Source organism: Heterodontus francisci, chromosome 3, assembly GCF_036365525.1.
Source record: "Heterodontus francisci isolate sHetFra1 chromosome 3, sHetFra1.hap1, whole genome shotgun sequence".
In the NCBI taxonomy this organism is placed as follows: domain Eukaryota; kingdom Metazoa; phylum Chordata; class Chondrichthyes; order Heterodontiformes; family Heterodontidae; genus Heterodontus; species Heterodontus francisci.
Genome location: NC_090373.1, coordinates 28577941 through 28592310, shown reverse-complemented (window position 1 = coordinate 28592310; position 14370 = coordinate 28577941). Strand labels below are relative to the sequence as shown.

Below are 14370 nucleotides of genomic sequence, written 5' to 3'. Positions count from 1 at the left end.
GATGGGTGGGGGGAGGGGAGGGCACATTACAATTTTTAATTTACATCGGGTACTAGTGAGACAATTTCGGAAAGATCAAGTCATAAAAAAATTTAACTTGCTATTAATCAAAACAATAAATGTGCATTTTTGTCAACAAGTATTGAATGAGCAGACTAATTTATTGACTTACTTTCTCGTCACTATGCTGAACACTGATTTTGAGAGATACCTGGCAATTTTCTGTTTACAAAAGTAGTCAGTGATTGTCCGAACACTTGTTACAGTGATGCGGAGTATTCCAGATAGGTGTCCATCTGTCAGGAGTGATCTTGATTGCGCTTTCTCCCTCCTCGCTCTCTGTATCTGTTTCACAGCTAATTTGTTCACACGTTCTTGGTTTTCGGTGTACTTTTTTCATTTAAAAAATCTGAATCCGCCATAAAACCATGAACTTGTCTGAATCAGAAGAACTGTTCCCGTTCTAAATTCCTGTTCGCTGTGAAACTGATGGCTGTAATTTTTTTTAAAGCCTGACTGGAGCCAATGGGAAATTTCGCATGCCTGGAATTACCAGTCACGGACCTCAAAATTATTACCACTGGCACTGGTGTCCGTGTACGGACACGTTTTCGACCCCTGAATATTGCGCCTTTGTTTCCATGATACTGTTCTCTGCCACTTCTCTTTTAGGAGTGCCCCACCTTGAAAATGTTCTCCATCCATCTTTTCATTGAGAACTGCCAGCATGTCATCAGCTGTGCCAATTTCTCTCAGTTCTGACTAAAAGGTCATTGACCTGAAGCACGAAGTCTTTTTTCTCTCTGCATATGCGGCCTATCCTGCCATATCTTTCCAGCCTTTTCCGGTTTTATTTCAGATTTCCAGCATCTGCATTAGTTTGCCTTTGTTTTACTTTAACAGCAATGGTTTCACCCTTGTCTTGAAGTCTATTCCATATTCTTGGGATGGGGGTGGGGTTTTTTGTAGACTCTAATCTTGCTAGAGAATTTTATGCCTGTCCTGTTGCCCCAGCTCTCCAGTTTGGAAAATGCTCTGTTGTAAAGTCCACTTTCTTCCTCCCCACTTCAACTCCAGCAGAGGCCTCTGACCTCCGTCCGAAGTGATTGACTGCTAAAATTAGAAATGGAAATACCATCCTTCCACTCCTCCAGGCTCCCTAGCAGCCCTCCTCCAGTGCTGTCATTATTTTAAACTGTGCCTCTTCCTTGTGAATAGGTTTTCCCACCAGCTGTCTCTATGGCACGGGTGGGACTGCCCTTACCACAAGTGGTGCTACTTGTTTTAATCTAGAAAGCCCATTGGTGAAGGATAGAACTGGATACGGTCTTTACATACTTTTATATTTATTTACAGAGTGACATATTACAAGCATACACCTCCAAACTCAACGACCAAAATTTTATTCTATGTCTATTTATACCTCTTCTGAAAACCAGTTTAAGGGAGGAACTCGATATCCCTACTAGGGGCACCAGTACCATATGGTAACAAAAACTATAAAGGAAATTTAACTAGATTAAACTAAAATATCATTCCTGGTGGTGATGATGCTCTCCAGTCCCTCTGGTCACAGAAGGCCTAAAGTGTGTCTGTGCCTATTTGTAGGGGGCTCAAGTGAATGCCCACCACCTGCAAGCATTAATATACAATTAACAGATTCCCTCTCTCTTTAAATAAAAGTTAGTGTTAATATGCACAACCAAAATTCCAAAACCGTTATATTCTGTGCAAAACATTATATTGTGAGGTTCCTCTCCTCTAGGACTCATAACAATGCTTTATAAAATGAAATACAGACAGTTGTTGACTTGCATCCACCCATTTAGTTTGAGATTTTCTTCGTCTCCATCATTTGTTTCACATCAGCAAAGTCAATCTAAAGTCAGTGTTTGAAAGTGAAGTAGTTTAATCTGAAGTCAGGGTGTTAAATTTGAACAAAGGAAATGATGAAGGTATGAGGGGCAAATTAGCTGAGGTGGATTGGAAAAATACACTACCAGGTATGATAGTACATAGGCAATGAGTAGTCTTTAAAGAAATATTATAGTTTACAGCAACTATACATTCCTTCAAGGCACAAAAACCTCAAAAGTAGAGGCAGTCAACCGTGGATAACAAAGGAAGTTAAGGATTGTATAAGATTAAAAGAAAAGACATATAAAGTTGCCAGAAATAGTAGTAAACCTGAGGATTGGGAGGATTTTAGAATATAGCAAAGGAGGACGAAGAAACTGATGAAGCGAGAATTGAATATGAATGTAAACTAGCAAAAATTATAAAATGGACTATAAAAGCTTCTACAGTAAAAAGGAAATGTTTGGCTAAGACAAATTTGGGTCCATTACAGGCAGAGTCAGGAGAATTTCTAATGGAGAATAGAGAAATGGCAGAGAAGCTAAATGATTACTTTGTGTCTGTCTTCACTGAGGAAGATACAAGAAATCTCCCAGAGTTAGAGATCCAAGGGATTAGGGGGAATGAGGAATTGAAGGAAATTAATATTAGTAAGAAGGTTGTATTGGAGAAATTAATGGGGCTGAAGGTTGATAAGTGCCCAGGACCTGATATTCTACATCCCAGAGTGTTAAAAGAGGTAGTTTATGTTTGTTTAGAGATACAGCACTGAAACAGGCCCTTTGGCCCACCGAGTCTGTGCCGACCATCAACCACCCATTTATACTAATCCTACACTAATGCCATATTCCTACCACATCCCCACCTGTCCCTATAGTTTCCCTACCACCAACCGATACTCGGGGCAATTTATAATGGCCAATTTACCTACCAACCTGCAAGTCTTTTGGCTTGTGGGAGGAAACCGGAGCACCCGGAGGAAACCCACGCAGACACAGGGAGAACTTGCAAACTCCACACAGGCAGTACTCAGAATTGAACCCGGGTCGCTGGAGCTGTGAGGCAGCAGTGCTAACCACTGCGCCACTGTGCCGCCCATAATTAGTAGCTATGGAGATATTGGATGCATTGGTGATCATCTTCCAAAATTCTATAGATTCTGGAGCGGTTCCTGCAGATTGGAAGGTCGCAAATGTCAGCCCATTATGTAAGAAGAGAGGGAGAGAGAAAACAGGGAATTACAGACCTGTTAGCCTTACATCAGTGGTTGGGAAAATGTTAGAATTTTTTCTAAAGGATGTGATAAATGGATACTTGGATAATCTGATTGGGCATAGTCAAGGATTTATGAATGGGAAATCGGGTTTGACGAACCTGTTGGAGTTTTTTGAGGATGTTGCTAACAGAATAGATAAAGGGGAGCCGGTGGACGTGGTATATTTGGATTTTCAGAAGGCTTTTGATAAAGTCCCCCACAGGAGGTTGGTTAGCAAAATTAAAGGACATGGGATAGGAGGTAATATACTGGCATGGATTAAGGATTGGTTCACAGGCACAAAGCAGAGAGTAGGAATAAACAGGTCATTCTCGCTTTGGCGGGCACTGCAGGGATCAGTGCTTGGGCCCCAGCTGTTCACAATGTATATCAATGATTTGGATGTGGGACCAAATGAAGTATTTCCAAGTTCGCGGATGACACAAAACTAGGTGGGAATGTATGTTGTGAGGAAGATGCAAAGTGGCTTCAAGGGGATTTGGACAGACTTAGTGAGTGGGTAAGAACCTTGACAGATGGGATATAATGTGGAAAAAATGTGAGGTTATCCACTTTGGTAGGAGGAATAGATGTGCAGAGTATGTCTTAAGCGGTAAGTGATTAGAAAGTGTAGAGGTACAAAGGGACCTGGGTGTCCTTGTCAATAAGTCACTGAAAGCTAACGTGCAGGTGCAGCAAGCAATTAGGAAGGCTAATGGTATGTTAGCCTTTATTGCAAGAGTTGTGAAGTCTTGCTTCAATTGTATAGAATCTTGGTTAGACTGCACTTGGAGTACTGTGTGCAGTTTTGGTCCCCTTACCTCAAGAAGGATATTATTGCCATAGAGGGAGTGCAATGAAGGTTCACCAGACTTGTTCCCGGGATGGCGGGACTGTCCTCTGAAGAGAGATTGGAGAAACTGGGCCTGTATTCTCTAGAGTTTCAAAGAATGAGAGGTGATCTAATTGAAACCTACAAAATACTTAAAGGGATAGACAGGGTAGATGCAGGTGTCTCCTCTGGTTGGGGAGTCTCGAACCAGGGGACACAATTTCAAAATAAGGGGGAAGCCACTTAGGATAGAGATGAGGAGAAATTTCTTTACTCAGAGGGTTGTGAATTTTTGGAATTCTCTACCCAGAGGGCTGTGGAAGCTCAGTCATTGAGTAAGTTTAAAGCAGAGATTGACAGACTTCTAAATACAAATGACATAAGGGGATATGAGGATAGTGCTGGCCACTTCTCAGCCCAGCTCTGCATCCTGTCGATGTCCCGTTGCAACCTACAACAGCCTTCCACATATCCACAACTCCAGCAATATTCGTGTCATCGGCAAACTTGCTAACCCAGCCTTCCACTTCCTCATCCAAGTCATTTATAAAAATCACAAAGAGCAGAGGTCCCAGAACAGATCCCTGCGGAACACCACTGGTCACCGAGCTCCATGCTGAATACTTTCCATCTACTACCACCCTCTGTCTAATATGGGCCAGCCAATTTTGTATCCAGACAGCCAACTTTCCCTGTATCCCATGCCTCCTTACTTTCTGAATGAGCCTACCATGGGGAACCTTATCAAAGGCCTTGCTAAAATCCATATACACCACATCCACTGCTCTTCCTTCATCAATGTGTTTTGTCACATCTTCAAAGAATTCAATAAGGCTTGTGAGGCATGACCTGCCCCTCACAAAGCCATGCTGACTGTCTCTAATCAAACCATGCTTTTCCAAATAATCATAAATCCTGTCTCTCAGAATCCTCTCCAATAATTTGCCCACTACCGACGTAAGACTGACTGGTCTATAATTCCCAGGGTTATCCCTATTCCCTTTCTTGAACAAGGGAATAACATTTGCCACCCTCCAGTCATCCGGTACTACTCCAGTGGACAGTGAGGACACAAAGATCATCGCCAAAGGCGCGGCAATCTCTTCCCTCGCTTCCCGTAATATCCTTGGGTATATCCCGTCTGGCCCCGGGGACTTATCTGTCCTCATGTCTTTCAAAATTTCCAGCACATCCTCCAACATCAACCTGTTCGAGCATATCAGCCTGTTCCACGCTGTCCTCACAAATGACCAGGTCCCCCTCACTCGTGAATACTGAAGCAAAGTATTCATTTAGGATCTCCCCTACCTCCTCCGACTCCAGGCACAAGTTCCCTCCACTATCCCTGATCAGCCCTACCCTCACTCTGGCCATCCTCTTGTTCCTCACATAAGTGTAGAACGCCTTGGGATTTTCCTTAATCCTACCCGCCAAGACTTCTTCATGTCCCCTTCTAGCTCTCCTAAGTCCATTCTTCAGTTCCTTCCTGACTACCTTGTAACCCTCTGGAGCCCTGTCTGATCCTTGCTTCCTCAACCTTAAGTAAACTTCCTTCTTCCTCTTGACTAGCTGTTCCACATCTCTTGTCATCCAAAGTTCCTTCACCCTACCATCCCTTCCTTGCCTCATCGGGACAAACCTATCCAGCAGTCGTGGCAAGTGCTCCCTAAACAACCTCCACATTTCTGTCGTGCATTTTCCTGAGAACATCTGTTCCCAATTAATGCTCCCCAGTTCCTGCCTAATCGCATTGTAATTCCCCCTCCCCCAATTAAATATTTTCCCTTCCCGTCTGCTCCTGTCCCCCTCTATGACTATAGTAAAGGTCAGGGAGTTGTGATCACTATCACCGAAATGCTGTCCCACCGAGAGATCTGCCAAGCACCAAATCCAACATAGCCTCCCCTCTAGTTGGCCTATCTACATATTGAGACAGGAAACCTTCCTGGACACACCTGACAAAATCTGCTCCATCCAAACTATTTGCACTAAGGAGGTTCCAATCAATATTAGGGAAGTTGAAGTCACCCATGACAACAACCCTGTTACTTCTGCACCTTTCCAAAATCTACCTCCCAATCTGTTCCTCCGTGTCTCTGTTGCTATTGGGGGGGTGTATAGAAAACTCCCAACAAAGTGACTGCTCCTTTCCTGTTTCTGACTTCCACCCATACTGACTCAGTAGACAAACCCTCCTCGACGACCTCCCTTTCTGCAGCTTTGATACTATCCCTGATTAGCAATGCCACTCCCCCACCTCTTTTACCTCCCTCCCTATTCCTTTTGAAACATCTATACCCTGGAACATCCAACATCCATTCCTGCCCCTGTGATATCCATGTCTCCGTAATGGCCACAACATCGTAGCTCCAAGTACTGATCCATGCTCCAAGTTCATCACCCTTATTCCTGACACTTCTTGCGTTAAAATAGACACACTTCAACCCATCATACTGGCTGCAACTTTGTCGTGTCAATTGTCTAACCTTCCTCACAGACTCTCTGCACTCGGTATCTGCCTGTTCAACAGCTACCCCATCCACTGATCCGTAGCTCCGGTTCCCATCCCCCTGCCAAACTAGTTTAAACTCTCCCGAAGAGCTCTAGCAAACATCCCGCCCAGGATATCGGTGCCCCTCCAGTTCAGATGCAACCCGTTCCTCTTATACAGGTCCCACCTTCCCCAGAAGGTATCCCAATGATCCACATACCTGAAGCCCTCCCTCCTACACCAGCTCTGTAGCCACATGTTGAGCTGCACTCGCTCCCTGTTTCTCGCCTCACTAGCACGTGACACCGGTATCAATCCTGAGATTACTACTCTGCTCGTCCTGCCTTTTAGCTTCCAACCTAACTCCCTATATTCGCTTTTCAGGTCCTCGTCCCTTTTCCTAGCTATGTCATTGGTACCGATATGTACCACAACTTCTGGCTGCTCCTCCTCCCCCTTAAGAATCCTGTAGACTCGATCCGAGACATCCCTGACCCTGGCACCCGGGAGGCAACATACCATCCTTGAGTCTCGTTGGCGACCACAGAATCTCCTGTCTGTTCCTCTAACCATTGAATCTCCTATCACTATCACTCTCCTATTCTCCCCCCTTCCCTTCTGAGCCACTGAGCCAGGCTCAGTGCCAGAGATCTGGCCGCTGTGGCTTTCCCCTGGTAGGTCGTTCCCCCCCAACCGTATCCAAAACGGTATACTTATTACTGAGGGGAACGGCCACAGGGGATCCCTGCACTGTGCACCTATTCCCTTTCCCTCCCCTGACGGTCACCCAGCTACCTTTATCCTGTAACTTAGGTGTCACTACTTCCCTATAACTGCTCTCTATCACCCCCTCAGCATCCTGAATGATCCGAAGTTCATCCAGCTCCAGTTCCCTAACGCGGTCTGTGAGGAGCTGGAGTTGGATGCACTTCTCACAGGTGAAGTCAGCAGGGACACAAGTGGTGACCCTTACCTCCCACATCCTGGAAGAGGAGCATGCAACTGCCCTAGCTTCCATCCCCTCCGCACTAAATTGACAACAGAGATTAAAGAAAAAGGAAAACCTTACCTTACCAAACCCTCCACACAAGAGTCCTTTTTTTTTTTGGTTCGAGGAGGAGGATGGGTGGGAGACACTACACGTGTAGTGTTTCGGGTTTAGCCACTGCCTGAATATATAAGTTTACTTACCCAGCAGTCCCCGTGTCCGCCGAAACAAAAGGTAAGTTACTTTAAACTGAAACTTACCTTCCCAGCTGCCCCCTCGCTCGCACTATCGCTGATCAAAAAGAAGCTGCCGAAACAAAAGGCAAGTTACTTTATACTGAAACTTCCCAGCTGCCCCCTCGCTCGCACAATCGCAGATCAAAAAGAAGCAGTACGTGCTGCGTGTCTTTATCTTTGAGCTAATCAATTCAATATGAAAATTGTATCAGCAGAGACGCTCAGCAATGGAGCAATTACTGAAATGTTAACTATTGGAAATTGCTTTTAGTTAAAAACCCTGCTTTTTCTTCCCAGAATGAGAATTTTTTAATATAACTGCTCCAGATTTTTTGTTTTACACAGCTAGTTATGATCTAGAATACTCTACCTGAAGGGTGGTGGAAACAGATTCAATATTAACATTCAAAAGGCAATTGGATAAATATTTGAAGGGAAAAAATTTGCATGTCTACAAGGAAAAGGAACTCATTGAACAGCTTTGTCAAAGAGCCAGCACAGGCACGATTGACTGGCCTCATTCTGTGCTTTATCATTCTATGATCATATCAGCCTCCCCTCACTATGTCTAAACCTAATTGTAATAGTGCTTGTAAATGGCAATACTGTCGCAGTAAATGGAAGATATTTACAATGTCTTCCCGAGCTGCAACAATTTCAGCCATGTGAAAAGTACACTGTGAGAGAGAATGTGATGAAGGGGCAGATTATAAATATTTCAAGATGAAGCTTCCACCTCCCATGTCTTTTCTCTGGCCACGGGCTCCAATATCAAAATAGTGATAACAACCATTGGATTTGTCACTGCCTGAAATAGCCAGAACGCTTAACATGTTATAAGCAGTGGTTTTATAACAGACTTCAGTGGTACTAGGAAATTATTAGCACCAATTAACTGCTGTAGACGGGGACAGTATGGGCATGATATTTTAGCGATCCTTTATTGAATGCGACCCTTTTTTTGTATTCTCTTTGTTACAGGCGTATGTTGTTTTTGTAACCACACTTGGGGGGCAATGGCTGGAGCGTAACTTTGCGACATTCCTTACCCATGTACTGGAGCTCGTCTCCCATCCACGGGCCACCCAAAGCCATGTGGAAGCTGTGTACTCTCGCCGCTGTGTCTCATTCATCCTTCGGGCCACTGTGGGCAGCATCCTCGGAGAGAAGGCTCAGATTGCGGCAGCAAAGGAGGTGTGCCAGGCTATTGGCAAACAGATGAAGACAGTAGGTAAGAGGAAAACTTTTATGATCATGTATTGGCTTTAGGGTACATTCCTATCAGTAAAACAAAATTCACCCTTATCATGGAGTCATAAGGCACGGAAAGTGGCCATTCGGCCCACTGTGCCTGCACAGGCTCTTTGAAGAAGCTATTCAAATAGTTGCACTCCCCCTGCTCTTTCCCCAGAGCCTTGCAAATGTTTCTAATTTTCTAAATAGTTGGGTGTGATGGTGTGTATACGTCTAATACTCTACTGACGGCACTTATCATATGTCTCTTCTGCTTGAGGTTGCTTTCCCAGCATCGTGAAGTGAATTTGAACTATGCTGACAACTTCATAGAATTATACAGCAGAGGAGGAGGCCATTCGGGCCATTTTTGCCTGTGCTGACTCTGAAAGAGCTATCCAATTAGGCCCACTCACTACTGCTCTTTCCCCTGAATTATCCTTTTTAATACGTATTCTATTACCTCTACAGTTCTGCCCTATGCAGGGTGGTGAGGGAGCTAAGAAGGTTTATTTTGTCACACCAGTGATCTTAGACTGATTTGTTGGCCTTTAATGAGTCTTGTGAGTCCTGTGGATCAGATCTCGGATGAAATCCAGCACAAGCAGCAGCCGATTAGCCATCAGATATGTTGGGAGCCAGCCTGCTTATTTTACCATCCTTGGCAATTTGCAACAAGTTCAATGTGGTAATGTCCAGCTAGATAACTTTAGACATGATTTTTTAGCCATTTTCTTTTTGTAGTCCATGAATTTTCTTCAAGGCTATGATTCATCTGCCATCCCAATGCTTGTGAAAAATGTTCTAAAAAAAACATTGTATCCCTATTATAGCTGTTTCTCTGTCCCAGACACTTAACATTATTATCTTTGTAATTCTGCTCATCTATCATCAGTCCTTATCTCATTTTTTTCTCATTTCTCCATGCCTCACACTTCTGGTCAGCTCTGTCCCTGTCTCCAACTGTTTCCCTCACTGTCTGTCCCCGTCTCCAACTATTTCCCTCACTGTCTGTCCCCGTCTCCAACTATTTCCCTCACTGTCTGTCCCCGTCTCCAACTATTTCCCTCATGTTTACTCTGAACCCCTTGTATCTCCTCTTTGAATGCCTCCCACAGCTCTGACACTAATTTACCTTCATAGAGTCATATAGAGATACAGCACTGAAACAGGCCCTTCGGCCCACCGAGTCTGTGCCGACCATCAACCGCCCATTTATACTAATCCTACATTAATCCCATATTCCCTACCTCATCCCCACCTTCTCTCAATTCTCCTACCACCAACCTACACGAGGGGCAATTTACAATGGCCAATTTACCTATCAACCTGCAAGTCTTTGGCTGTGGGAAGAAACCGGAGCACCCGGCGGAAACCCACGCGGTCACAGGGAGAACTTGCAAACTCCGCACAGGCAGTACCCAGAACTGAACCCAGGTGGCTGGAGCTGTGAGGCTGCGGTGCTCATCACTGCGCCACTGTGCCGCCATGTAGCTGTTTCCAGTCCACTTTCGCTATATCACTCCTCAGTTTAGTAAAATTAGCCTTGCCCCAATTGAGAACTCTAACTCCTGTTCTATCTCTGTTCTTTTCCATAATTATGTTAAAACTGACTGAATTATGATCACTACCACCAAAATGCTCTCCTACTGCCACCTGCCCATCTTCATTTCCTAAAATTAAATCTAAAACTGCGCTCTCTCTTGTTGAACTTGCTACATACTGGGCAAAAAAAGTTCTCCTGAATGCACCACAAGAATTCTGCTCCCTCAATTCCTTTCACACTAAAACTATCCCAGTTAATACTGGGGTAATTAAAATCCCCTACTATTACTGCCCTATTGTTTTTGCACTTCTCCGAGATCTGCCTGCATATCTGCTCTTCTATCTCCCTCTGAATGTTTAGGGGTCTATAGTACAATCCCAGCAGTGTGATTGCCCCTTTTTTGTTCCTTAGCTCAATCCATATGGTCTCATTTGATGAACCTTCCAACATATCATCCTTTCTCACAGCTGTAATAGTTTCCTTGACCAAAATTGCCACTCCCCCTCCTTTTTTTATCCCCCTCCCTATCACGTCTGAAAACCCTGTAACCAAGAACGTTGAGCGGCCATTCCTGTCCCTCCTTAAGCCATGTTTCTGTCTATCTGTGCCCTCAGCTCATCTGCTTTATTTGCTATACTCCTTGCATTGAAATAGATAGACTTGAGCACTGACAAACTCTTATTTTTAATTTTCTAGCCTTTGTTTCCTCTGTCTTCCAGACTCGCCCATTAATATTCTGCTTTCCATTTTCATTTCTGATTTTGTCCCAGCCGAGTTTACCCCCAGGTCCCCACCCCCCTGCCAAACTAGTTTAAACCCTCCCCAACAGCACTAACAAAACGTCCCACAAGGAACTCAGTCCTGGCTCTGTTCAGGTGCAGCCTGTCTGTCCTGTATAGGTCCTATCTTCCCCCGAGCCGATCCCAATATCCCAGGAACCTAAAGCCCTCCTTGCTGTATCATCTTTCCAATCACGCATTCATCTGTCTTATCCTTCTATTTCTATACTCACTTACATGTGGCACTGGGAGTAATATGGAGATTACTACTTTTGAGGTCCTGCTTGCTAATTTCTTACCTAGCTCCCTAAATTCTGACTGCAGGACCACATCCCTCTTTCTACCTATGTCGTTGGTTCTGATGTGGACCACGACTGCTGGCTGTTCACCCTCCCCCTTCAGGATGCTCTACAGGCGCTCAGTGACATCCTTGACTCTGGCACCAGGGAGGCAATGCACCATCCTGGATTCACGTTGCGGCCACAGAAACGCCTTTCTATTTCCCTGACTATTGAATCACCTATCACTATGGCTCTTCCAGTCTTCCCTGTACCCCGCTGTACAGCTGAGCCACCCATGGCTCTGGCTGCACTCCCCAGGTGAAGCATCACTTTACTCATTATTCAGAACTGAATATCTGTTGGAGAGTGAGATGCACTCAGGGGTCTCCTGCACTACCTGCCTGATTCTTTTTTCCTGCCTGGTGGTCACCCATTTCCTCTCTTCCTGCATCTTCTTTAGCTGTGGGGTGACCACATCTATAAACGTGCTATCCACGTAGCTCTCAGCCTCATGAATGCACTGCAGTGTCGCCAGCTGCCGCTCAAGTTCCAAAACCCGGAGCTCAAGCTGCCACAATTGAGAACACTTCCTGCACAAATGGTTCTTCAGGATACGGGAAGTATCCTGGAGCTCCCACATAGCACTGGAGGTGCACCCTCAAGGTTGAAGCACCCCTGTCATTCCTTCTTTGCTGCCCTCTGCCCTATCACACACCTTCCCTCTTGTTCTCTTCCCCATTTCCCCTTGCTTCACTTCTTAAAACCTAATGCATTTCTAACCTTTGCCAATTCTGATGAAAGGTCACAGACCTGAAACGTTAACTCTGCTTCTCCACAGATGCTGCCTGACCTGCTGAGTATTTACAGCATTTTCTGTTTTTATTCCGTGGCATCACGGGTGGCTCAGCTGCGCAGGAGGGGAGGAAGAAGAGTGGAAGAGCAATAGTGATAGGGGATTCATTGGTTAGGGGAACAGACAGGCATTTCTGCAGCTGTCAACATGACTGCAGGATGGTGTGTTGCATTCCTGGTGCCAGGGTCAAGGATATCACAGAGCGGCTGCAGGACATCCTTCTAGGGGAGGGTGAACAGCCAGAGGTTGTGGTCCACATTAGTACCAATGACATTGGTAGGATGAGGTCCTGAAAGCAGATTTTAGGGAGCTAGGAAAGAGATTAAAAAGCAGGACCACAAAAGCAGTAATCTCAGGATTACTCCCAGTGCCACATGCTGGTGATCATAGGAGTAGGAGGATTGAGCAATTGAACACTGGAGAATTGGTGTAAGATGGAGGGCATCAGGTTTCTGAGGCATTGGGACCAGTTCTGGGGCAGATGGGACCTGTATCAGCAGGACCGGGACTAACATCCTCGCAGGGACATTTGCTACTGCTGTTGGGGAGGGTTTAAACTAGACTGGCAGGGGGATGGGAAACTGAGAGGGAGCTCAGATTGGAAGAAGAAAATTGATAAGAAATAGAAAACTAGTAAGCGACATTAGAAGACAGATGAAGCGAAGGCAATCATCAAATAGGATCAGAATGTGGAATAATGTTAAAAAGACAAAGTTAAGGGCACTCTATTTGAATACAAGCAGCCTTCAGAACTAGGTAGATGATTTGAAGACACAAATAGAAGTAAATGGGTATGATGATATGTTGCCTCCCTGGTGCATGGGTCATGGATATCACTGAGTGTCTGCAGAGCATTCTGGAGGGCATAATTGCACAGCCAGAGGTCGTGGTCCACATTGGTACCAATGATATAGGAAGAAAGAGGGATGAGATCCTGCAGACTGAGTTTAGGAGTTAGGAAAGATATTATCAAGCAGGACCTCAAAGGTAGTAATCTCCAGATTACTCCCAAGGCCATGTGCTAGTGAGTATAGAATAGGAGAATACACTTGGCGAATGCGTGGCTGGAGAGATGGTGCAGGAGGGAGGGCTTCAGACTTCTGGGGCATTGGGACCGGTTCTGGGGAAGGTGGGACCTGTACAAGCTGGGCATTCTACACCTGAACAGGACTGGGACAAATATCCTTGCAGGAAGGTTTGCTAATGCTATTGGGAATGGTTTAAGCTGGATTGGCAGGGGGATGGGAACCTGAGGGCAGTTTCAGATAGGACAATTTCAGGGCAGGGAACGGGAGGCAGAGAATTAGCGAGTGACTCTGAAAGACAGAAGAAGCAAAGGTTAAAAAGTGTGCAGCACAGGAATTTGGCAATGTTAAAAGGTATTTATTTAAATTCAAGGAGTATAGTAAATAAAGCCAATGAGCTGAGGGCACAGATAGACACATGGCAACACAATATCATTGCTATAACAGAAACTTGGCTTAAAGAGGGGCAAGAATGGCAGCTCAACATCCCTCGATATAGGGTTTCAGGCAGGATAGAGAGGGAGATAAAAAAGGAGGGGGTGTAGCATTGTTGATTAAAGAATCAATAAAAGCTATGAGAAGGGATGATCTGCTAAATGAATCATCAAATGAGGCCATATGGGTTGAGCTCAAGAAATAAAAAAGTGGCAGCTACAGTATTAGGAGTGTACTATAGTACACTCCCTAAATAGTGAGAGGGAGATAGAGGAACAAATATGTATACCTGAGTGCAAAATCTATAAGGCAATAATAGTTGGGGATTTCAACTACCCTAATATCAACTGGGATACAAACAGTGTGAAGGGCACAAAAAAGGCAACAAAATTCTTGAACTGCATTCGAGAACTTTTTTAGCCAGCACGTAACAAGCCCAACGAGAGGGGGCGCAATTCTAGATTTAGTCTTCAGTAATGAAGCTGGGCAAGTGGATGAAGTAGTAGTGGGTGACCATTTTGGAGATAGTGACCATAATGCAGTGAGTTTTAGCATAATC

General features: G+C 44.8%; 1 protein-coding gene across 1 annotated transcript in view; it reads left to right on the top strand.

Moving 5' to 3' along the window:
- The window catches only part of heatr5b (HEAT repeat containing 5B), a 153020-nt gene that overhangs the window by 30128 nt on the left and 108522 nt on the right, over positions 1 to 14370 (top strand). Inside the window, exon 8 of the mRNA XM_068020449.1 lies at positions 8641 to 8890. Coding sequence (XP_067876550.1) covers positions 8641 to 8890 — 250 coding nt within the window. The remainder of the gene's footprint in view (positions 1 to 8640; positions 8891 to 14370) is intronic.